The 26688-nt window shown below is 39.1% G+C and overlaps 1 protein-coding gene and 1 long non-coding RNA gene across 2 annotated transcripts; one reads left to right on the top strand and one right to left on the bottom strand.

Moving 5' to 3' along the window:
- The first annotated feature begins 1203 nt into the window (after positions 1-1203).
- On the top strand, positions 1204-3746 carry LOC149027885 (uncharacterized). Its single transcript, XM_089147503.1, has 3 exons — positions 1204-2142; positions 2391-2819; positions 2935-3746. The coding sequence occupies exons 1-3, from the start codon at positions 1647-1649 to the stop codon at positions 3243-3245; spliced, it is 1236 nt and encodes a 411-aa protein (XP_089003629.1). The 5' UTR covers positions 1204-1646; the 3' UTR covers positions 3246-3746.
- A 3323-nt stretch (positions 3747-7069) lies between these two features.
- On the bottom strand, positions 7070-26139 carry LOC149027884 (uncharacterized). Its single transcript, XR_016175232.1, has 3 exons — positions 25849-26139; positions 25280-25447; positions 7070-9442 (listed from the first exon to the last, which is right to left on the bottom strand). It is a non-coding gene; the product is annotated as an uncharacterized LOC149027884 (long non-coding RNA).
- Between the last annotated feature and the right edge of the window lie 549 nt (positions 26140-26688).

Below are 26688 nucleotides of genomic sequence, written 5' to 3'. Positions count from 1 at the left end.
GAATTATGAATCATGAATGATGATTTTTCTAGTTATACAAATTTTAATTTACAAGCAAATAAGTAAAAACAAAACTAGGATTCTTGGGATTATGTTTTAAGTAAATGAAATTTCATGAGGATGATAAAATACTTATGAGAATGTGCAGTCAAAAGAGCAAGTGTGATAATGATATAAGCAGTCAAAAAGGTTAAAAGAGAGATAGAGGGGTGTTAGGAAGGTGGGGGGAGGAGAACCAAAAACTTAGTTTTTCTTAGGCAAACTTTGATGAGGTTTTAGATAATTAGGTTGTCAAATCAAAAGATTATAAACTAAAATATGAAAGCTTCAATGGGATAAAAACAAATGAAATATCAAACCAAACTCTAGAATGAATATTATTTTAAAAGGTTGGGGATGTGAGCTTTTAATGTATAATTTAAAATAAGATAAAAAGAAAAGAAAAAAGATTATTCTCTAAAAGTAGGTTTAGATTGCTAAAGTTCTTGATAACCACAGATTTATAATTGGTGAGTTCATACTTCGATATCTCATGCACAATCTGGGTTGGTCCTTATTCATTTATATATATAAAAACGGTCACGAAAGATAGAAAATATAAATGAAAAAGGTTCACGATGACATTAATGTACAATCAATTTTCTATCGTTGTATAATAAATGTAAGTTTATAGTTACCTTAGGAAGCAAAGATTTTAAATCTTTTGAGTTGATATTATGAAAAATATAAGAAAGGATTGAAGAATGTTCAAAGCAATTTTAATTCCATGAAGGAAAAAATAGGCTACGTAATTTCTTCTTAAAAAAAAAAGAAAAAGAGAGATTATATGACTTCAACTGAAAAGGCTAAATTAGAATCTGTTTTAAACTTTGGCTTTACAGCAAAAATTTATAAAAAAAACGGAAATCAAATTCTGATTTTCATTTTCCTTTCTTTTCTTTTTTCCACCTTTAAACCCTTTATTGGTTTGTTTGCCGAGAAAAGTGAGGGAACGGAACCCCAAAACAAGAAGAGAGAAACTCCAGCCACACGAGCGGTTATTGTGTATGAGTTGCATGCAATGGAAGGAGGGAGAGAGAGAGAGGAGAGGGAGAGAGGAGAGAGAGAGAGATCAGTCTCAAAGTAAGGACCCTGAGCTCAGATATAAAACGAGGGAGAGTGAGAAGGGTGGGGTGGATAAAGAGTTTTTACAGTTGAGTTCTCTCTTTCCCTTCCTTGTTCACTAGTGTCCATTTTTAAATGCTTGTTTTCTTCTCAAAGTACTGTTACAGATAACTGAACCCCACAGAGAGGTAACTCTCTCTCTCTCTCTCTTCTCCCTTCGCTTCCTCCTTCGAACCCCACTAAAGGGAAAGCGAGAAGAGATTAAAATATGGGAAGGGCTTAAAGTTCTCTGTTTTCTGATTTTCTGATCAAATATCTAACCTTTTTTTTTGGGTTTTCCTTGAGGTTTATCAGAGGGGGAGATCCCTGGTTCGGGTCTTGTGGTTTCCAATCAAAAACCTCCTGTCTTCCCTTTTTTTCCGTTAAAATTTTTAGCAGTGTGATGCAGAGTGGGAATCCAAATCGGTGATCCTTCACAATAGATCATTTTTTACTTCTTAGAACTCAAATCCTTTTGGCTTGTTTCTGTGTGTAGCATTTGTATGGGTTCAATGGAGGAGAAGAGCCTAGAGCAGGACCCTCAATCTCAATCCACAGTGTCTCAGGACAACGGTGGGGAAGGGTCCAAAGTATTTGAAGGGATGAGCTTTTTCTCTCCCGCTACTCCATCATCTTCATCTTCTCTTCATCCCTGTATTGGCGTTTCTGATACTCTTACAGGGAGTGAGTTGGCCTTCAAGCTTGTTGGCCCTGCATTGGAGCAACAGAAATTTGGTTGGCCTGTACAGTGCATTGAGGGCAAGCGCATGAAGGTGAGTGATGGAGATGGAGAGCCGAAAAAGAATACTGGGCTTGATTTGAACATAGTTCCGGAAGAAGAGAGTTTTGGTGCGGGGAAAGAAAACGGGAATGGATCATTTAAGCTTTGTACCAGAGGCCATTGGAGACCAGCTGAAGATGCCAGACTTAGGGAGCTTGTCGCTCAGTATGGACCTCAAAACTGGAACTTGATTGCAGAAAAGCTCGATGGAAGATCAGGTAAATTTAAAATGGTTTGATTGGTTTTTTGGGGAAAAAGCCAGAAATGAATTTGTATTTTGATGTTTCTGTATCTTCACTCTCTTCCGGATGAGGAATCAACAGATTTCTGTGCTCTCTCCTTCTTCTTTTTCCCCCTCTCTCTCTCTCTTTCTCCTGTTGTGTCTGCCGATTAAATGATGTGTATTTTGTTTGATGGCATGATCAACCGGCTCCTCACCCCTGGTTTTCTAATGTAATACTTGCAGGAAAAAGTTGCAGACTGAGATGGTTTAACCAGTTGGATCCTAGGATTAACAAGGGAGCTTTCACTGATGAAGAAGAGGAGCGGCTTTTAAGTGCTCATAAACTGTATGGTAATAAATGGGCAATGATAGCAAGGCTTTTCCCTGGAAGGACTGATAATGCAGTGAAGAACCATTGGCATGTGATCATGGCTAGGAAAATCAGAGAGCAATCCAGTGTTTTCAGGAGGAGGAGACCACCAACAGTGACTCAGACGACTCAACAGAACACTGCATGCAGTGATTCCACCAACACAAGCAACAAGGATGAGTCGGCCTCGACCTGTACAGATCTCTCCCTCAGTCCCTCTTCAGCCGGAGATTTTCCTTCTCTCTTGCCCAGAATCAGGCCACCCCAACAGCAGCAGCAGCTGCTCCTTCAGCTCCAAATGGGTATGTTTGTTTTTCCCTATCTAGCTCTCACTTTTAGTATTTGGTTTTGATTCAGTTTTAATTGACCTCTCATGTGTTTAATTTCCTTCGGTTCTGTTATGTTCTATTCTTACAGACCCACCTGAAGAGAAGGTGGTGATATTTAAAAATGGGCGTTTTAATGAGGTTCCTGTTGTTGGAGCTTGTTCTGGTTCTACTGGCAGAGGCGTCGGCAGACATGAACCCAAGGTGATGGCTCTGGGAGTGGATCAATCTGGATTTTCAGATTCAATTTCTGAAGTATCAGCAACTGAGTCAGTGGCCAACAATAGTACAAATCGCAATATGACTGTGGAGACTACTGATAATGCCTATGAGAAGAGGAAGAAGAAGAAGAAGAAGAGCAAATTGCCTTTCTTTGATTTCCTGAATGTGGGAGCCACTTAAAAGTGTGGATTTTGGGGACAGACATAGAGAACAGGTAGACAGAAACAGCACTTTGTGCTTTGGGGAGGTGTCTGGGGAAGAGTGAGTGCTTTTAGCTTTCCTCCTTCATCCAATGAACAGCAAAAAGGGTTCGGATAGTAATTTACTGTTCTTGTACAGTTATTTTTCTTCTTGAAAAAACAAAGATGGGCAATGAAAAGGATTCAAAGGGAAGAATAGATGAAAAGTGTTTTTTAGTTGTTGGAAAACAAAGGAAAACAAAAAGCAGCTTGAGTGGTTGCCTTTTCAATATAATCTTCCAAAGGAACTTGTTTGGACTTGTCTTCCTCTGCATATTACTCTATGATCTCATGATGTGAAACCCATGCATATATGTTATCTCAGTTCTGATGGACCTGCCATCTTTCTTGGCTCTTCTTCAATACCAACAAGATCTCTTTGGTATCTCATCCAGGGAAACAACCCTTGCTTGATATATTTGACCATGCCCTCATCAATCATAAATTTGTTCTTTGAAGCTTAAATAGCAAAAAGAGATGCTTACAGATTGGGATTGTTTTCTTGAATCTTATTAGCTATTATTACCTTTGATGCATCACTACTTATATATATATATCTTGTGTCACAGATTTGACAATGCTAAATGAGGCTGCAACCAAATCAAAAGGAAAAAAAGAAAAGCTAACCAAAAGAAAAGAAAGAAAGAAAGAAAAAAAAAAGACACTAGTTGATGCTTTTGTTGGTTTGCAAAATAACCATAATTTTTTTTTTGTTGGTAAAAGTAACCATAAATTTATTAAATGTTAGGGAAATTGGTTTCTAATCAATTTTGAATTCTTTTTGTTTTGTTAATTAATAGTGTGTGGATACTCATTTTTTCGCAGTGTACAAAAATCTTTTGTTCAAGAAACTAATTTTAATTAATTTCATCAGTTGTGCAAAACTACATGCATTAGCAAAAGCCATGCAAATGATATGATAAATTTCACTTTTGTATTGATAGGTGATAACTAAACTATCAAATATACAAAAGTAATTTTTTTCAAATACCATTTCCATTGAAAATGATAATGATTTTGTTTGTAATTTTATTTGTTATTCTTACAATATGAGTTTTTAGATCTGGTGCAGATCGGTGCTTTTACTTTCGAGTCAGTTCACGCATCCTATCATAGTCCTTAGATTTTTAAAATTCTACTTTGTCTGCTAGTAAGCTTCTTTCAAAGGGAGAAAACTTAAATGTTGGTAGCTCGGAAACCTTCAAGTCTACATATTCACAAAAATTTGAGCCCTATATAATCCAAAACTTCTTTTTTCCTTTCTGATTTAACGGGTAAATATGATTTATTATTGTATCAACAGTCACAATAATAAACTTTATTACAACTCAGTCATGCTAAACCATTCTCTTATTTATATTAGATGAAACCGAAGAAAAATATTCTTTGAATTAATCTTAGCAAACTTGATAGTGTTATATATTTTTAAGTTCTAATAAAAATGGAAGACTTTGATTGATTACTTCTAAGTTTTTACGTATATAATATTAGAACACTGATAATCACTAAAATCAGATTAAAATGCTCTTAGGGATACAGCATAAAATTATTACTTAATTTAGTTTAATTAATCGCTTTGGAAAAGACTCAAACTAATATTCTGAGTAGTTTTTTTACTGAATAAAAGCTTAATTAATTGATCGGGTAAAAGATTCATAATGGGTAGCTTTTAAATTCCCTATATGAGAAAAGGATACATCACCACCAAAAGGGATAACTACATAGAGAGAAATAGAGGAAATTCAAATGGCATTGAGTCCACTAGATATGGCCAATTCCGATCCTTCACTCATGAAATCCCACCAAATTAGGACTATTTCATGCATCAAAACCCATATCTACTTGAATATTCTTTGCTGTGATGTCCTAGAAGTTTCAAGATTTACATGCACTTACATTATCCTTGCAAGCATGTAGAGCTCTCTCTCTCAGAGGCACACACAACCATAAAGATTTTGAAGTGCACAAGAAGAAAATTAAGAAAGGGAATGAGATAAAGATAAAAGAGAGAAAGAGAGAAAGAGAAAGAGAAAGAGAAAGAGAAAGAGAGGGAACAGTTAAGGCAGGGTAGGTTCATGCATGGGCCCGTGATTATCTCCTGTCTTAGAATTTCCTTGCAACTTCTTTCACTTATCTCAAAAAAGCTTTTGAGGAAGCTTTTGTGATTGTGAACAGTCATTAAAGAAAATAAGAAGGAAAGTGTAGTTGGCAACTATATATGGAGACTGTTGTTGACAACCCGACAGGGATTTAAAAAGAAGACGACCAAGGTAGGAGAGCTAGTCTTTCTAAACTCTACAAACCATTGAAACCAAAGAGAAACTATCATTCTCTAACCATTCTATTTTCAGTCTTCATTAATCTGTAATGGCGGACCCATATTCTGAATGAACTCCAACCGAGATTTAATGGGACCCCTTGAAGATCTTCAACAAGACTGTTCATGCTAATACAAGGTTAGCCATGGCTGTCAAAAAATGACTCTATATTCCATTATTGCTGGTGGGCCATATACATATATAAGAGTTCCACGCAGAAGTGTCGGTTTCACTTCAAAACTTGGGCACTTTCTCCTTCAAATAAGTATTGACCAGTTGTATTAAGACTCCAAGCACAGAACCTTCCACTGTGTATCTGCAGTTGGATAGAATAATGGGAGACTCAAATAGTCTCCATCACTTTAGGGCTTAGCTCATCTCTACTGAACTCAAATATCTGCATTTGCATTTGGGTATCTATATATATATATATATATATATATATATATATATCAACATGTAGCTAGAACTGAGGCAGTGAGTGAGGCCTCTCTTTGGTTGGATTTTTGTTTCTTTTTTGATCTCTGTGTTTAATTTACTTTATAATAGAAATGGACCAGACTTTCATAGAGATACAACTACCCAATACTCCAATCCAATTTCCAACTCCTGTTTATCCCTTTCTGAGATAATTTTCTAACGGGAATTCATATTTATGAACACTGCAAATTAAATGGTATTTCACTTAGCCCAATGATCTTATATTCTACCTTCTGGCCAACTTTTAAATTTAAACCCAGGACAAATAAAGGCACAGGATAGATCCACTGTAGGGTGGATTGTTTCATGTTACAGTTCCACAGCTGATAAAGAGATCCAAAACACAGTGCCTGATTGACTGTTGAGCAAGTGATCTTGTAAGTTGTAACCCTCTCACTCATAGTAAATGTTGTTTCGATCAATGGAGCATGCCAACTGGACAAGAGAGTAAATGCTGATCTGGGTTTAGAAATGGGATGGGATGGGATGGGATGGGATGACAGTCTCTTACCAGCCAAGTCATCATAACATTACAGGAAGCAATGCAAGAAGCCAAGAACCCATAGATGAGACATAAGTCCCTATGTTCTGGAATCTGCTGAGCAGCAGCCTGACAGATCCTCCCCATCCAAAATCCTACAAAAAATACCTAACTTAGGTTCAATGAGTGATGATGAGACCCGAAATCCTAGATGAATCATTATGATCCCTACTTTGCCTATAAATAGAAAATTTGGGCATGCTAATAACATGACTTGACTTTGCACAGCATTGGATAACTGCTACATCCTGACTTGACTTGTCTGAACAAGTAAAGAAGAGATGTAAGATCCTTTCCTCTGGATTGGCTCCCCAGTCCTCCGGTTTCAAGAGTGCAGGAGAGGGAGAGGAGAGAAAGTGTGAAACTCACAAAGACCCACTCTGAGAGCTGAGAGCTGAGAGCCTGAGAGACTTGCTTGAGCGAGAAGGGTTTAATCATAAGTCATAACACTGTTTGGTCATCTCTCTAGTCTATGATACTGTGAAAGAAAAGATGGCTTTACTGACAATTCCATGGCAGGATTGATGTAAGAGGAGAGGAGATACATCACTTCAAAGAGTCTCAATCAGTCACGAGAGATGGGCCAAACAGAAGGATCTGAGGATCATCATGATAGTTGTTCGGTTCCTTGTTTGACTAGAATTTTTGAAGAAGCGCATCTCATCTCAGAATATAGTCTTCCTTCCATAAACACAGAGCCCATTTGTGGGCACTGCAGGAGTGACATGCATGCAAAGATTGCAGACAGAGGGAGAATCTTTGCTGATGCGTGTCTCTCCCTCTTCCATTCCTTCTGCTACCTCATCACCGTTCGTGTTTTTTGTGTGTGTTTGTTTGTAAAACAGATATAAAGATTTTGTTTTTACAGAATCTTAACAGCATCGATTGGCATCAGCTCTGACGGCTGGCACGAGTGACTCTACGCATGAAGGATTTCTCCCTGCCTCACACTCTTACAGTCTTACACTCTCACTACATCGATATGATAACAGATAAGAGAGTATATATGGGTTTTTAACGGCTTCCAGTAAGAATCAGGACTGATGGTCTGAAGTGGATTTGGGTTCGATACGTGTGAAGTGGGACAAAAGCATGAATGATGAGACATGAGAAAAGAGAAGACAGAGCACCAGAGCAGCACAAGAAGAGAGGTCAAGCTTTGGTCACTTTAGATAACAGAGTTTTAAAATGGACCAACCCACCAGGTAAGATGAAACCTTGGGCCCCCGAGAAGCTAATTATAGAATAGAGAAGAATATTGAACCCCCGCTGGACCACAATTGTTCCCAAACTTATCCAGAAGGAACCGGACAACTCAACCTAATCAGAGCTGCTGATCATCACTATAACCACACATTTGATTACTTTTCAGTTCAAATTACAAACCCTCAAACACTCAATTGCACTCACATATACAGGAGTTCAAGCCAATCCCCCATTCATCCAATTCAATCAATGCGAAGTTCTCTGTTGAAATTGTTTGATCTCTTTCGAAGATTGGCATTGATTCCCTTAAGCTGGTTTGATCTGGAAAATATGAACAACCGAATCCATTGTTAGTTTCCAAATACTAGCTTCTTCAGTCAAAAGTAACTTCCCTAACAATCATCAAAACATAACGACGTCACATAACTTGCTAAGCTTACCACACAATCACAGATATGTGGTGTCAAGTCAGTCTCATCCAAGAGAGGAAAAAGACCAAAGTAGCAAATATATTATTATCCTGGGCCTTGCCTTTGGGTTTGATTAGGTAGATGGTCCTCCCCTTTTCATCTCACCTTTTCACAATGGGCGATTCATTATTGACTTTTGAGAAACACAAACGCATGGATGAACAGATTAGCAGTGTCATCATTTTTTTTTATCAATCAGAAAGAACAGAAAAAAAAATGTGCGTAATTGGCAAGTGGGAAGGTGGGCTGTCTCCTCCGTTCTTGGTAGAAGGTGAAGTGCCAAGATTCAAACTTCAAACTTCAAACCAAGGTCTGCCCTACAATGTTTCATTTTCTCCTTTCGTTTTCTGTTCCTGTAAGAGGTCACCTGTTCGTAGTAAGTCAATAGAAAGGTCAGTGACAAGACAATGAATCGAAAGTTAGTCGGTGGGTCTCTATCATATCATGATCTTCAGTACAAAAAATTGTTATACAAGGAGCTACATATCTCCTAACAGAAGTGGAATGAAACAAGGATCTACCACCAAAATGCTCCTAATAGAACCGAAGAGCTCTAAGTAACAAAATATTATTCAACCTATCCTATCATAATTTCGAAATGCCGTCCAGGTTCTGACCAGTTAATGTTTTATCAAGTCAAGAAACTTCAAAACTAATGTCATGTTTCACGTGTAGCTACACCCCAAATTGTCTGAAGAAAAAAATCCAGTTAGGTTCATGTCTGCAAAGCCTGTACCCTCATTCTTTGTTTTGTTTTCTTTGGGGGAGTAACATAATTCTCAAACATGAAAAATGTCTGATGAAAGCATTAATCAATATCCAAAAGGAAAGCTTAAAACAGCTGGCAAATTTTAAACCACCGAAAGGTGGCCCTACAAAAGAAAAGGTGTATGGGTTAATTTGAGTATTAAGCATCTACACCTAACCTGTGCTCTCCCAGATGCATATGCAGATGCCCACCACCATATATACAGAGTTTTACTAGATCTAAAGTTGGAACTTTACTTGAATTTTCTTACTTCTCAAATGCTGAGAATGGATACAATCATGTAAGAATCATCCAGGGAAAGATTGTGATTGATCTTATGGTACTCACGATTCCAACTGTCTTGTGAATGGTAACCTGAATAAAGCATGAGAAGTTAATTTCTTATCATTACGATAAGTCCAAAAGATTCAGGCTTGGTAACAAATCATCAGATCTACTATAGCACAGTACAATCCAAAGGATGTTAATGGTAATAAATTTCCATGTTTGGCAGATATTACTTGATCGTTATACTTTGTTGTTCCCCACAAACTAGGGTGCATTTAAAATGCACACTCATACCTCTACAGAGTTAAAGTGTCCAAAGAGCTAAGAGATTCTGGTATTCACAAAGAATTCTGCAAATTGGTACCAAAAAATATTTCTAATTCTGAAGCCTTGTTCACTTGAGAGAATTTACAATAAGCATGAATTATTCACATGGGCTAGGTTGCAGAGGGTCACCCAAGCAATGGTTCAGACCTCCCTATCATATGGCAGAAATCCCCATGACTGCAGTGTGAAGCACACAGCATTTCATTAGGGAAAACCTTCTAATGCAGTCAGATTGTCCTATTTAGTCAATCGGCCTCAGAAGACATTATTTTGGTCCATGGCTGGATTCTATAGACCTAAGGCTTCTTGTTTTTGGGTTTGTTGATGTAATGGGCATAATTTATAAGTCCAGAAAGTAGGGTTAAATTTTCACCCCAAAAAAGAAAAAGGAAAAAGAGAACAGATAATGTTGGCACCTGGATTAGTATTTATAGTTAAAATAAAAATATTGTGTGTTTGAGTTAGACTAGGATGCTTAATAGATAGTATTATGTTTTAAGTTCATTTAGTTCATTGAGTCTTCGACTTACTAGGAGTCCTTCGTGAGCCAAATTAGGAATTCTATCTATATACAATGCATCCCTGTTAACCAAAGATGACTTGGGTAAAAAATAAACTTCCTTCAAAGAGTGTTGGTGCTATTGAGCAATGAATACTAGACTCAGTTCCCTCCCCATCCATCAATCTGATTTCTTCCCTTAGGAATGCAGTACCAGCCTTCTTAATCTTTATAAACCCTAGATTCCTTCATCTTCTTCCTTTTCAAGAACCGGATACCTAACCCTAAAACTAAATTGCTGCAATTCAATCCCAGCACACTTTTCACCATTAAACTTAATGTAACCTTCACTAATGCAATCCCCTACATTAATCCAACTAACTTAAACCTATAATCAAACCCTAGGTTCTGCCAGTCTCTTCCCTTCCCATCCATCAATCTGATTTCTTCCCTTAAGGATGCATTACCAGCCTTCTTAATCTTTCTAAACCTAGATTCCTTCATCTTCTTCCTTGTTAAGAACCGGATACCTAACCCCAAAATTGCTACTATTCACTCCCAGCACACTTTCCACCATTAAACTTAACATAACCCTCAATAATAGAATCCCCCACTGTAATGCCCCGCATCTTTTTCTATTATTATTTTATTATTGTGGTGACGTGTCATTGTGGTCAAGGTCGACATCGTCGTGGATCCCACACAACTAAAACGAGGAAATGATCGGCTGATTTTTGAACCTAGAGGTACTAATATAGCACCTCGGGTGGGCCCCGCAGATATTCGCGGGCCCCAGCCCGATCAAAGCCCATTCGTTATTTAATTAAATATATTCTATATGTACAATATATATATGTCTTATATATAGATATTATATATATTATATATTTATATGATTCCGACTAAGAGCCGCTAGGTGGTGCTCGTGCGAGGAGACCGAGAGAAGAGATTAAGGAGGAGAGAGAGGAGGTGAGAACGTGGCAGAGGAGGGAGAGAGAAGAAGATCAAAGCAAGAGGAGTGAAGTCGAGAGAAATGGAGCCATTAGGCCTGGGGCGTGGGAGAGGAGGCGGGCGGAGAGGCGGGGAGGGATCAACGAGCAAGAGGAGACTGTCGGAGAAATAGGAGCCTAGGCCTTGGGAGCGGGAGGAGGAGGAGAGGAGTTGGTAGGAGAGAGAGGAGAGATGAGAGAATAGAAAGTGGAGGGCCTTGGGAGGAGAGAGAGGGGGGGAGGAGGAGAGAGAGGGAGGGAGACGGAGGAGACAAGAAAGGAGGAGGACCGTGGGGAGGAGAGAGAGGAGGAGAGAGAGAGAGTAATATAAAGGGGGAAAATTCCCGTTGGCCCCCGTTTCGATTCCGTTGATCAATCGAGATGCAGGAGGCTAGATGGAACCAAGGTCGGGACACGCCGGCAGTATTTGCCAACCTGTGTGTGGTATTTTCCTTAATAGATATGTGCATGCACATGGTACATAAGTCATGTTATTTAGTCGGTGATGTAATTTATGGAGTGTCGATATATGCCTTTGTGTATTGAACAAATGCATGGATTGGATGACCTGACTAGATTGAATTGGTTGAAATGGAATGTGGATAGTGTGCTTGCCGTTTCTGATTTGCAGATGTTTATGCATGTTAAATGTAATTATCATGCTTTCATATGTAATGTGGAATGTTATGAGCGTGTTCGGGGGATTGAATGATATCATGCTCTCGTGTTTAAATGATTGAATGGTATGGAGTTGTGTCCCTTTACTCATGAGACGAATGATGATTGAAATGAATGTATATTGAAATGGGCAGCATGGTAATACAATCGTTGAAGATGAAAAGAGTAAAGAAGGAATAAATGTAATGGCTTCGAGTCCGGTCTTATGTACCCAAATGGGAAGGCATGAGCAAGACGATAGTGAAAGATTGAGTCTGTGCCGTGGCAATCCACGAGGTGTCGGCCTTGTGCCGAAGCCCTCGGTGGGAAGAGCGGCCACTCGTGGTGAAGAGGCGCCACTTCGAAAAGACCAGCCACTTCGGTGGTGAAGAGCTCGGCCACTTCGTGGTGAAGGCCGGCCACTCGGTGGTGAAGAGACAGCCACTTCGGTGGTGAGAGCGGCCACTCGGTGGTGAAAGCAGCCCTGGTGGTGAAGAGCATGTGCATCCTCGGGCCTAGGCTCAAGACTATAATGTCGAGTCCGAAATGCAAGTAAAGTAAGGAAAAAGGAAAAAGAAAGAAAAGGGAAAAGGAAAGGAAAAGAAAAGGAAAAAGGAACAGGAAGGGGGGGGAGGGGTTTGGTGTTGATGGTATATGATTTTGATGTGATAATTGATGCATAATAACTGCTGACTTACTTACATGGTTGTCTTGTTGCTCCGGCAAAGCTCATTATTGTAAATGTTGGCGTGCTCGGATTCAGATAAGGCAGGTGTTGCCATCCCATGCCTTTAAAGTTGAAGATGTAATCTAATATTCATTTCGTTCGTTTGATGTTTGTATAACGGACGGTATATATTCTTTGCCGGGAATGTTTGTCAGCATTTGTTTTACTTATTATAAGAGGTGTTAATGAAGAGGAGCCGTCACGTGCCCTAGTGGAATGTACATGATGTGGGCCCCACCAAGCCTGTGGAAACTGGGGTCGTGACCCCACAATCATCCAACTAACTCAAACCTACCATCAAACCCTAGGTTCTACCAGTCTCTTCCTTCTCTTTCCATTGATCATATTTCTTCCCTTAAGAATGCAGTAGCAGTAGCAGCCTTTTTAATCAGTACAGGCCCTAAATTCCTTCGTCTTCTTTTTGAAACCCTGATGCCTAACCCTAGATTGCTGCAATTCAATCCCAGCACACTTCCCCATTAAACCTAACCTTCACTAATGGACACCCCTACAATAATCCAACATAACCTAACCCTACCACCAAAGCCTAGGCTTTACCAACCTCTTAAAACTAATTTGACCTTATAAAAAGATATACTTTGACTCCCAAGACAAACTTACCAGTTCATAGCAGATCATCCTGTTTCTTGGCTTCTAGTTGGATCCCTTCCAATGTAGAACTACATCACCGTCAGCATCTGAAAATGCCATGATCAAGTTCATGTGCCCAATAGAATTTCATACTCGCATTCAAGGTTCAAGATCATGGGAGATCTCAGCGACAGCTCACTACTTTGAAGGCTCGAGATGAGATTGCCCTCGAGTCCCACGAAATAATCATCTCGACCGAGATCTCGGTCCAACCCATCTTTGAAGTGCCAAATTTTGAGTGAGGCGGATCGAGATCTCAATTTGTCTCACCTTCTCTCCCCGACGGCTTCCCAAGTTCATTTTTTTGCCAGATTGTTGTCTCCTCTGGACCCAGATTTAACCTAGTTCACCCTAACGTAGGCCTATGCCCAACTTTTAGGTTTTCACCACATTCTGCTCTTAACAACTTGTTACAGATGTTAGATTAGGTTACAATAGAATATATATATATATATACTAGTACAAAATTGCACGTGCAAATGCACGTCACTTGTTGTGCTTTATATGCTAAACAGGTAGTGTTATAATAATGAAATGAAATAAATGGGCATTTGAAATAGTACATTCAAATAAAAATTGACATTGAAAGGTAAAGAAAAAAGAAATCTTAGTATTTAATGCATATGAAGATTAATTAAACTTATCATATCTAATTTTTCTCTATTTTGATCTTTTTACATTTTATATATATATATATGGGTGTTAGGCCTTTGTTCAGCAGGTTTATGTCGTCACAGGCCAATTCTATGGCCCATAAGTTCAGTGTTTAGGCCAATTACAAAAATAGATTCTTATTTTAGTTTATGGTTTAATTATGCAAATTCTGCCCAACTTAAGTTATAAGGGCAGAATAGTCTTTTTCTTATTTTCATATTAGTTCTAAGAGTCTAAGTTAGTCTAAGATATGATAAGAGGTCCTTTTAAGTTTAGTTATAGGAGTCCTATTTAAATTTGGATTAATATATTGACTACACTAGGAAAGTCAGTTTCTAAGTCCTAATTTCTTATTCATCCAAAAAAAAAAAAAAAGCCTGGGCATGTAACAGATTACAGAACTAAGAATACAATTAATAAGTGAGTATTGCTGCATAAGAGCAAAATTTTGGTAGAGCTTCTCATCAGTGGTAAGGGACCTCCACATGATTGAGTAAGCAACATAAGGTTTCTATTTGAAGGATCCTCCTCTGGCAGTGCAGCCTGCCTTCACTATTCCATCTCCATCTCAGCCCATTACCAGACTTGCATTACAAGTAAATAACAAGTCAGCACTTAATTCCATTCCCTTCTCATATCATCCTTTTTTTTAACCTTGACTTTTCTAGAATTTTTGGACTTTTCCAAAGACCCATAGTTCATGGTCAGATGTATGCCAACCTTCGTTAAATCTGTCCCAAACTTTAGGAATCTCATCCCCCCAATCCTAGTGATCTTCCATCCCAATTTCAGCCCTATCAGACCAACCTAACCCTAGTCTAAGCCCTAATTCCTTTACTGCCCAAAATTTCCAAACCTTATTCTTAGCCCTAATTCCTTTGCTGCCCTTTATTCCCAAACCCTGTCCTTAACCCTAATACGTTGCTGTTCTAGATTGCCAAACCCTAACACTAAAACTATGAAACCCTAATTTGAATTCAGGCTAAGGTTGGTTTTGATAAGATCCTGGAAGAACTGTCCCTCATTCACTTGAGTTTACATCAATTTGCATTAAGCCTAGATTAGACTTACTTAATGCCAAGGCCCTCTAGTACTAGCAAGGTTAGGAGTCTCTTATCTATTGAAAGGACTGTACACATGTTGCTTCCCCACCAATTGTACTAAAAGGAATCCTCTCATGGTTGAGAGGCGTTCATGTAGACTCTTGGAGTTAAACCATTATAAAAATAATGTGTCTCTCCTCTTATTGTGCATTTAATTGTCTGCTTTTATTCATTTTACGTCTTATGTCAATCATTTCACCCTAAACTACAATAAAATCTAGAGAGGACGCATATTCTTCTAGGGATTAACTTATTCACACATCCCCCTCTCTCTTCTCCAGGTCACTCAACAATGAAGCATCCGATCTCAGTTTAAGGCTTCACTGTATACTCTGTTTTCTGGCAACTTTTCAGCATATTAAACCCATCCCCTTGATCTGTTCTCTGTGAAAGTACAGGAGCATAAAGCCCTACCAAGGGCCCCTAACCAGCTTTTTAGGAGCATTGTGTTTGCCTGTTAGCATGCTAATTAGTTTTCCCTCTGTTTCAGTAGATTAAGTTTTCGAATTCTTAGTCAGTCTAAATACTCCCAATTCAACCAATCGATCTGTGCTAAAGTTCAAGAGTTTGACTGAACATAGCAAACGTTGAAACAGGTTGTAATTGGGGTGATCCTATTGGCTTGATGGTGTATATTTTCAGTTTCACTCTCCAGGACGTCTGCCAGTGAGATCATTGTTCCCTACTCCTGAATTGCTCATTGGATTATTTCTATCTTTTGAGAAAGTTTCTTATCCTTCCTATCAAGTATTAATCACTGTTCCCCAGAGTTTGCTGATAATCTGAGAAATTTGCAAATTCGGTCAAATTTGTTTGCCGTTTGAATGGGGTTAATCATGGGATTTTATCTAGAAGGGTTTAGCGTTCATGTCAATCATGGAAAAAGGTCTAGCCAAAATCTCCAAGATATCTTGGTTTTCTGAAGATCCAAGATGAAGCAGAGGACAATTAAAGGAAACAACATTGATTCCAAATCTTGGTATGTCAGAAACATCAGAGAATTTTATATTAATTATATGCTTTCTACTAATAATTTCAGTTCACGCTCCAAATTTTGATGGTTCAATCAATCTTTATTGTTTTATTGGGCGAAGAGAGTATGTCATGGCCCACCAACCTAGTGCTCTAATTCAAAACCCCTATTAGGACATCGACATCTCAATAGGTGCCATTATGTTTAAATGACTCACAATAGGCAGTATACCAAATGTAATGACCCAACTAGGTCAAGCCCTCAATCTCACTCACCTCGCTCTTGAGGATGATCTCATGATCTTCGCCAAAGCTTCCCATTCTCCCGTCTCTAACATTCTCTCCTCCCTTCCTTTCTTTGAATCCATCTTCTACCTTCATATCAACCTCCAAAAATCCACCCTCTTCCTATCTTGGGTCTCGGATTCTAATAAAGCCTCCCTCCTTCAACTGGTTTCTCTCTTGGTTCCTTCCCGATGATCTACCTTGGTCTTCCCTCATTCCAAGTAGGCTCACCGCTCACCATTGTACCCTTATGCTTGACCAAATCCATAAGAAGCTCCAACTTTGGAAAAGTAAGCTTCTCACTATTGCTAGAAGGGTGTCCTCATCCGCTCCGTCCTCTAATCCTCTTACATCTATTGGTGCAGTATCTTTTATCTTCCAAAGCCACCACTTAAGCCATTGAAGCCTTCTTTTGCTTCTTCCTCTGGAAAGGTTGTGAAGCTTTGATAAGAACCCACGAATCGAATGCAAAACTGATATTATTTAATTGATAGAATAATGATGAACAATGATAAATTGGTTACAATGGTGCCAGTCACCCCCACAACACATTGCTGCCCTCAGCCTACGGCTGCCCAAACACTCACATAAATAATCTTTAATTACTACTCACATCTTACCCTTATTTATAACCCCTAATCAACCCTAATCTCCCCCAATCTCTCTCATTCAGTAGTAAATATTCTGCAATATTCTACAATATTCTGCCTGTCCCCAAATCTCTCTTATTTAGTAGTAAATATTCTGCAATATTCTGCAAATCATTCACAATATTTTGCCTGTCCCCAAATCCCTCTTATTCAGTAGTATATATTATGCAATATTCTGCAAATCATTCTTTGTTCAGCAACCTCCTTTTTAGGACCAGATATGATTGCTTTCTCTATTCAACAACCTCCTTCTCATGACCATATCTAATTGCCTTCCCTAGCTGTTGTTCGCCAAATCCAGCTTTCTTCTTGTGCTTGCGAGATACACACGATATATGAGGGGCCTATCAATACTCCCCTCCAACAGTCTCACCTTGTCCTCAAGGTGAAAATCAAGAAAGAATTTATTCGTCAATCGCACCCACGTCGCACCAGAATTTTGCCAGAATTCAAGTTGTTTCATCTCTGACGATGCCGACAAGTCCCCTTCCATTGCTACCACTATCAGCCATGGTGGTTTCGCCGGATTTCTTGCTTCCCAATCCACCTTACTTTTTATCCGGAAAAGCCTTTGTGCCCCCCTCCTATGTTTCTTATTTTCTCTCTCTTTAGTGGAGAACTCAAATAAAACTTCCATGCAATTGTTTCGATTATCAACACAAGCCTGAACAAGTCTGAAATTAATCACGGCTTCATCCGCAATTTTTGCCTTCGTTGATCCACTTCCTCTTCCCTGTGATTGCATAGCATGGTTGCCTTCACTAACGTTGATAGCTATTTTAGGATTGTGCAAACTCAAAATTCGTTTTGATTCTCTGCTATAACCAAAATCTATTTTAATGGCTTCTTGGAAACTCACCCAAGTAAATTCCAACCAAAATCTATCATACACCCAATCCAGCACATCTCCTTCCAAATGTTGGAGAACCACACTCAACCTTCTCTCCTCCTCAATTTGGTGTTCCCAACAGAATAACAACACTTCAAGAAGCCATTCTTGCACATTGCATTCGCCGGAAAACATGGACAATCTGGTGTTCATCTATTCCCGGAGATCGTCACTGCTCTGATGCCAATTTGATAAGAACCCACGAATCGAATGCAAAACTGATATTATTTAATTGATAGAATAACGATGAACAATGATAAATTGGTTACAATGGTGCCAGTCACCCCCACAACACATTATTGCCCCTCAGCCTACGGCTGCCCAAACACTCACATAAATAATCTTTAACTACTACTCACATCTTACCCTTATTTATAACCCCTAATCAACCCTAATCTCTCCAAATCTCTCTCATTCAGTAGTAAATATTCTGCAATATTCTACAATATTCTGCTTGTCCCCAAATCTTTCTTATTTAGTAGTAAATATTCTACAATATTCTGCAAATCATTCACAATATTCTGCCTGTCCTCAAATCCCTCTTATTCAGTAGTCAATATTATGCAATATTATGCAAATCATTCTCTGTTCAGCAACATCCTTTTCAAGACCAGATATGATTGCTTTCTGTATTCAGCAACCTCCTTCTCAGGACCATATCTGATTGCCTTCCCTAGTTGTTGTTCGCCAAATCCAGCTTTCTTCTTGTGCTTGCGAGATACACACGAGATATGAGGAGCCTATCAAGCTTCCCGTTTACTCTGTCCCATTAGTTGGGCCCAAGTCTGCCGCCCCAAAAAGGAAGGTGGCCTAGGTATCATGAGAATCCAAGATTATAATAATGCCAATCTCCTTAAATTCATATGGAAAATCTGCTCCAAGCACGACTCCATTAGTATCAGTAGGGCTTATTCTTACCTCCTTAAGCATGACTCTATCTGGACTACTCCAATCTCTACCAACCCATCTCGGGTCAGAAGGAGGTTGCTCCTTCTAAGGCCCCTTGCTCTCCCACCTATCTCTTACTCAGGATTCAAATGGTTCTTTTGTCTCCTTATGGCTTGACCCCTAGCACCTCTAGACATCTCTATAATCTTTTTGGCCCTCACATTGTGTACAACTCTCATATCCCCAAATCCACCCCCTCTCTTTCTTCATCTCTGATGGTTCTTGGTTCCCCCCACCCCCCCCCCCACCCAGTGTCTCCCAAATCTCATAAGAGTTTAGTTCTCTCCCTCCCCCCACCCATCCCCATGACTATTTTGTTTGGCCCTTGGTCTCTTCGGGCTCCTTCTTCATGGCATCGGCTTGGAACCATATCCATACCCCCATTGCTTTAGTCCGTTGGGCTCTATTGGTTTGGTTCAAAGGTCACATTTGACATTCCTGACCGCTCTCTCACCCTTTGGAGAACCCTCAGCCTTTGCCTCCCCTCTCAAGCTTTCCTAATTCATTGCCATATCCCCACTAGCTCCAACTGCATTCTTTATTGGAATTGCCTTGAGGATATGGACAACCTTTTCTTCACCTACCCTTTCTCTGCTCGATTTGGGGAAAGCCTCTACCTCCATTTGGCCCTACCTCAAACACTCTTTCGGGTTTGCTAGGGATTGGTCTTGGGTTTTGAGGTCCTTTTCCGATGATTCCATTTGTCACCGTGTAGGTAAGACGGTTCTTGGAGCGATTGTCTACCACCTTTGGTGGGAGCATAACCTTAGGACATGGACCTCCAACTATAGGTCTCTGAACTCAATTTGGAAAGCAATCTACTCTGCTGTCTCCTATAAGTTGCAATTGATCCCCGATCCCCTTGTTGGGGATACCCCAAGGAAAAGGCTCATTGTTGTTACCTCGGAAGTAATTTTGGTCTAATAGCAAAAGACCGTTTTTCTTACCCCCTCCCTTTCCTCATACATTTTTTTCTCTCCCCTCCTCAAGGTTTTGTTAATGATATTTTATTCATCCAAAAAAAAAAAAAAAGAAGAAGAAGAAGAAGAAAACCAAACTATGTTAAAAGCCAACAAAAAATTGGCATTAAGTTCAAAAACAAAAATGCACCAACTCATTGAGACTTGTTGTAAACTCGGTTTTCTGCCCAGTTTGCCATCAAGGTCTTGAATCATGCTACCTACCTGCCACCTAATTGGAACAAGAGCAATGTGGCCATGTTAGCTCTGCAGTGGTAGATAGCTTCTCAAAGACGTTTCATTTTATAGCATCTTCAAAGACATTCAATTCAAGCCATATAGCCAATTAGTTTCTTAAATAGGAGAAGCAACTTCATGAACTGCAGGAATCTGTTGTTTGCCTTCTATCAGATCATTATGTGAAGTTTACAAGCAACTTCTGAAAGATGCTACAGAGGAAGACTAATATAAAGCTGAAATCTTATTCTCCCATAGTATTGGGTTGGTCTGTGATTCAATTTGGCATTCCACCCCTGTGAATCAATTGAGGAATAGACAAGAAGAATTCAGAAGAGGAAGAAAACATAGCCTCAACTCGTGATCTGATTTGGTATTCCACCTCACTGAATCAATGATGGATAGACTAGAAGAATGGAGAATAGGAAGAAAACCTAGCCTCAAGGCCCTCAACTGGAATTCCACCAGCTAGTATTTGGCTTTCCACCAACATACAGTATACACTACAAGTCACAGCAAATCTGAATCTCACAGAAATTAAAAAAAAAGACTCGTGCCAAAATCCCTCAAATCAAATAAAAAGTTAGATACTTCTTATAAAAATGTATGGAAGACTCAAAAACAAAATCAAACACACTAAAAAAGAAAAGGAACAGCTAGACAAATCCTTAAAAGGTAGGTAACAACAGTAAACTAACCTTGGAAACCGAAAAAACAAAGAAACTGAGTCACTACAGTAGTGGATTTATAGAATTTTAATCCATCCAAAACTCCAAATTAAAACACTTGATAAAAAATCATGCAAAAGAAAAAAACACTTGATGACAATTAAATCAAAGAATAAAGTTACATAACTAATTTAATTGGCCTAGCTTCTACCCATACCATAGGCCCTATAAAATGACCCATTAAAGTAGAAACACATTGGATCAAAGGCCGAATACACACATAACTCAACCCAAAGATTGTACGCATCAAGCCAGCCCAATTTAATTTTTTGGCTTAACATTGGTTTTTGATGACTTGATTGATTTTTTATCAATTTCGATCACTTAATCTGGCTTAATATTGATTTATGACAAATTGATGTGGTTTATTGTTGATTTTTTATGAAAGAAGATATATGTTGGGAAATGCCATGTCAGTATTGCCACATCAGCCTCCATTAGTTTTGATGATAACAAACACGAATTACTTCCATATTAAGTTGTGATTGTCCAGCTCATTACGAAAGCAAGTGGACCAAACCCAACTCATTGGACCAAACTCATCGAATGCTCAAGCCCAAGTCAAGATCAAGTAAACTTGGACAAAGAACCAAAGTTAAGATGAGCGTCAAGATCAAAGCACAAGAAGATGCGTAAATCAAATCAAGTTCAAGACTTGGATAAATTTAGGACTTAGAACACCTCCACATGCACTCATACGTAATCGCACTAAATTATACGCATATCATGTCACTAGACTAACCTAGGATATATTAGGAGAGTGTGTGAGGCTTAGGGTTGGCTAGAAATACCAAAAACCCAATCAAGTCCCTGTTTGCACCTAACTGTGCACTCTGTGCTGCAGACAGACATTCGTCTGATCCAGACGGTCGTCCGTCTGGTCACAGAAAGCCAGACGGAATTCAAATGAACGTTCGTTTAACTTAAATTTCACAGAAATTTCTATCCATTGGGAAGTTGGGTCAAGCAATTGAATGCCGTTTATATAAGCCCGATTAACCCCATTTGAGAGCTTTGAATCTTGCCAATTGATCAACTACTCCCCAAGTACTCTCAAGCTCTCAAATTACAAGAAATCACTTGTTTTGCCTCTCACCATCACTCCACCCTTGAAGAACATACCGAGGTGTTTAAGCAAGCTCATAGGAGCAAAGCTTGAGGTGATTAAAGGCTTTTTATTGGAAGGTCATTGGTGGTGCAAATTATATCATTTGGGCATACAATTATCATTGCATCACACTCACACAAGAGGTAAAGTGTCACACCTCTTGTTAGGTAACATCCTTCTCTTGTATTTGTTCAATTCTAGTCTAAGTAGATTATAATTGATTTTGGGTGCTCTTGCCCATGAACAAAGATTGTATAGGGTGCTTTTACCCGTAAACAAAGATTGTAGAGGGTGTTTTTGCTTGTGAACAAACATTGTAAAAGGGTGCTCTTGCCTCGTAACAAAGATTGTAAGGGTTTGATTCTCTACCCACCATATGTGAAAGAGAATAATCACTAGTGGAAATCTCTCTTGAGGCCAAGAGAGGAGTGGACGTAGACTTGTAAAGTCGAACCACTATAAATTCTTGTGTTGTGGTTATTTGTTATTGTTTAATTTCATTTGAATTTTCAATTTACCTTGAATTTGCAATCAAATCAAAGAATTAGGGAATTTCACTAGTTGCAACCTAATCACCCCACCTCTAGGTTGCACCAACAATATACATCATAGCATACTAAATAATGTTCGAAAAGAGGAGAAATAAAAATAACACATGGGCCCCTTGTCATCTAAGTGCTTAGGCACCTCTCTATCACCTTGGGTAGCCTTGCTACCTACCTAGAAACTATGTTCGCATCTTCTGTTCTTCTTTTTAATTTGTGGCCCCTCGAATTTTCTGCAGTTAACAACTAAATTACATTGTGACCTGCTTAGGCACTTAGGGGGGCTCATAGTGATCCCAAATGGCCATGATTACACAATTTAGTAACAGAGATAAATTTCTTCTTCCCTACTCTAAATTATGGTGCGTTATGACAAACTGTGAAGTTATTCAATAGCTCAACTCCCACAAGGAGGAAAGGATAAACCAAATGCAAGTCTTAATGTTTCAAACTTCCAATAGTTTGCCTCATGAGTTCTGCCTTGCCAGTTCTATGTTTATTTTTTGATGACCTGATGTCGCTTAGTTTTGGTTTTTGATGACTTGATGAGACTTAATGTGGCTCAATACAGATTTTTGATGATTTGATTTGGTTTAATACAGATTTTGATGATATAAGATATATAAAGACAGTATACTAAACAACTTTAGAAAAGAGGAAATTAAAAATAACTTGGACATCTTGCCTCCTTGACGATTTAAATGGCACAAAATGATGGCCTGCACTCTCAAGTCAATGCTGCACTAGCTGTCCAATAGACTACCTATGGTTGAGGATATTGTAGACGTGGCATGTAGTAGAAGAAAGACTGAAGCAATACCCACCACCCCAAACCAAAAGAGAGGGGAAAAAAAAGAAAAAAAAGAAGATACACCCTTGACTTTTATAAATGCCTTCCTATTTAGACTAGCTATGAGGACATTGTACAGGTGGCATATCAAGTAGAAGAAACACTGAAGTGAATATATATCTGGAACTACCCTAAGGAAAGAATACACTTTAAATACTTTTATAGATACTCCTCTAAGGATGATCGTTCCTGCTAATAGCAGTTTTCATCCCTAGTGAAGTCAATCAACAAGACAAAAGTACACAACTTAGTTGTTCGTCTATGGCAATTTTGAGGCCAAATTGCTCCTACTTCCCATCTTGAGGTCGTGTTTCCAACAAACCATTTGTTATGCTGATGGCCGCAACTCAGTATTTTACAACCAGGGGGTATTAAGTATCTGTTCCCAGTACCTACCCATCTAGTAGCTTATTATAACCATTCTTTCATACCATTTGTTTCGCAAAAGCCCCAGAGCCTCAAGACAGGTTTATTAGATAGGCATGGAAGTGGAACCGGCGTCAAGGCTATAGTGAAGTCTTGTCATGGTGATCGACATTTGGATCGATGGAAAGATTATGACACTATCTCTGCATCTGGGGGGGGCCTTCCCTATAGATTTCAATTCTATTTTAACCACTTGTTAAAGATGGTAAGATTATTTATTGAATTTTGGAGTTTGGAATTCACTGAGTGACTAACGCTTGGTGCCATAGCCAGTATCTTTCTTATTATAACCATTCTTCATACCATTTGTTTCGCACCCCCCCGGCCCCCCGAGCGGGTTTATTAGATAGGCATAATGGGTGCATAGTGAAGTCCATGGTGATGACAATGATGGAAAGCACTATCCTGCTTATAATTTCATTCAATTTTAACCACTAATATTGTCATTGAGGACTAAGATTGGTGCCATAGATGTCTTTGCACCCGGTTAAGTGCAATGAGTAGTAATGTAGTATGGTGATTGATGGATGTAGTTGCACTAATGCCATCTTTGAAGAAAATGTTCACAAGTTGGGACTGAAGACAAAGCCACGCCCCACCCCATAAAAGATCGCACAGATGACCAAAACTAATCATAAAAAAACTGATAGGTGTTTGCTCACTTGCTCTATCGGCAGCTTGTGGATATGGTATGATGTCACCTCTTCCCATTGAAGGTATGTCACATTCTTCTTGGACGATTGTGGTTGTTTGGAAGAAGGAACAGCATTTGTGGATACATGAATTCCTACTCCTTGGTAATAAGCACTTCTGCCAGCCAAGGACCTTTGCTAAATCAAGCGTAAGAAGTTCCAGTGTCATTCAAGAGAAAAACCAAGTCCCCTAGCACACTCCACCAAACTAAGAGGGTGATCCTTTTCCACCTTAGGAAGAGAACTTTCTACAGATTTACCTTCCTAGCTACCCTAAAGAAACCAACATTAGTCTCATAAAGACTCCTATGCATTTCAACCTCATTTTAACACATGTTGTTGGAACTGTCCCAAAGACCTTGAGCACCTTTTCTTTTTATGTCCTTTCTCCCGATCTCTTTGGGAGAAAGCCCTTGCCTCCATTTCGCCTAGGTCGAGGCGCTCTTATGGCTTTGCTCGAGATTGGGCCTAGTGCTTGTGAGTTTTCTCGGGTTCCTCTCTATGCGACCGAGTTGGTAAGCTAGTACTTGGTGCGGTTATCCACCACTTATGGTGGGAGCGAAATTTTAGGTGTTGGTCTTCCAAATCTCGTTCTCTTGATATGATTTAGAAGGCTATCTGTTTTGAGGTCTCCTCTAGACTTCTTTTTTCTCCCCATCCCCCGGTGATTGACTTTCCCAGGAATAGGCTAATTGTTAGTTCCTGAAATCTCACCTCCTCCTTTAGGCCTTCTACGTGAGAGGCTTGTTCTCCCCTTCCCCTTTATTCTCCCTTTGTATTCTTGGCGCTGTTGTTTTTAATATATTTATTTATTCGTCCAAAAAAAAAAAACACATGTTGTCGTTTTGTAGAAATTTCATTTATCAAAAGTAACAAATAGTCAATGCTTAGAAGAAAAAAAATCATGCAACACAATGGAAAGGAAACAGAAGAGAAGTATGGAAAACTCTTAAGTGATTAATAATCAGTGTACAACATTGATAACTTAAATAGCTGCTTCCACATTGTCCAAGTTCTCCAAAATTTACCTGGCTCTGTCAACGGCTGATGCACCAACCAGCAGGCCAGCTAGTTGACATTTCCAAGCATATGCAACACAGTACAATCTGGACAAACAAGGGGCATGTGCAAGCTCTAAGAACTACTTCGCAAATGAAGAGATCCAGTTAGACCCCCGGTGTCTTTCAGGTGCCTCCCTAGAAATTAAAGAATGCAAACATTAAAAAACATTAACTTGTATTACACTTGAAGTTCCATTCTAAAACAACCAAGAAAAAAGGGGAAGTATTGATGCTCATCAAAAAAAGATCCAATTTCCTTCCTCTGAAAAGTCAGACTACAGTGTTCATACAAATTATATACAATCTCCTTCCACCAGAAAAACTTAGCCCAATCACCGTATTTCAAGACCCAAAAGTCAAAAGAAAGGCAAGGTGACACATAATAACATTTTTTAGCAGTTCAATCAGAACTATGGATTAGTTTCTACGAACTGGAACATTGTTTATCTTCAAAAGGAAATAGATTTCAAATTCAAGGGTGGTCTGAGTGTGAAGAGCGGAGGCATAACGCCCCAAATGTAGTGGCAGTAAATTACCGATGCCTGGGAGATCTTGAAGTTGTTGACGCACTAAGGCCTCCCATTAGACAACCAAATTCAAGGGTTAGTTGCATTGTTGAGGCTGTGCAGCGATGAAAACCGCTTCAAGAACGCGATCAGCACCTATCCTGATGTCAGCAATTAGGCATCCCCCGCGCCCTGGAGACGTCATAACCATCGCCACCTACTTTGGTGGTGCGCTACCGGCGTTTCGCCGTCTTCCACGCTCTCCGGCTGTGAAGAAGCTGTTGCCCGCACCCGCAGTTGCTGTATTTTTACCCGTTACAGTCGCTTTGAGGAAAGCGGATTTCCGATACTTCCCCAGTCACCGCGTGTAAACTTTTGCCAATGGCCAATCCGGTTGAACCAAATCGGCCGATCCGACCGAGATAATAACAACCATAATTTTTATTTTATTTTAATGAGAAAAAGCGATGTAGTAGTAGGCGCCCTTGCGCCTAGGGGTGTAAATGGATAAAAGAAATTCGCATCCACATTTGTTTAAGGGTTTCTGAATCCAATTACTAATAAGATGTGGATATGATATACCCCTTTCTTACCAATTATTATCCGTCCGATCAAATTATCCGATTAAGTTACTTATTTAGATTTATTTTTCTTATTTTTATACATTTTTTACCTGTGATATATGACTATTTTTATAGATTATCTACTAAAATAGTTACCAAAATTGCTAAGTTCTTAAATTTCAAATATAGTTTTCACAAGTAAAATGGTAAATATGCAAACAACTAGTTGAAAACTTATATTTAATCTGTATTCATACCCATTTAGAATAATCTACTTAAGAAAATAATTATCTAATTATCATCCGAA

This window comes from Hakea prostrata, chromosome 1, assembly GCF_041222555.1.
Source record: "Hakea prostrata isolate BN-2017 chromosome 1, UWA_Hpros_2, whole genome shotgun sequence".
In the NCBI taxonomy this organism is placed as follows: Eukaryota; Viridiplantae; Streptophyta; class Magnoliopsida; order Proteales; family Proteaceae; genus Hakea; species Hakea prostrata.
Note: the sequence above shows the minus strand (reverse complement) of the source record. Positions and strands in the feature narration are given on the sequence as shown.

Bases quoted from the DNA above. Each gene is read 5' to 3' on its own strand.
- LOC149027885 (XM_089147503.1), top strand. From the start codon at position 1,647: ATGGGTTCAATGGAGGAGAAGAGCCTAGAGCAGGACCCTCAATCTCAA. The intron at 2,143-2,390 runs GTAAATTTAAAA...TAATACTTGCAG, and splicing joins AAAGCTCGATGGAAGATCAG to GAAAAAGTTGCAGACTGAGA. The intron at 2,820-2,934 runs GTATGTTTGTTT...CTATTCTTACAG, and splicing joins GCTCCTTCAGCTCCAAATGG to ACCCACCTGAAGAGAAGGTG.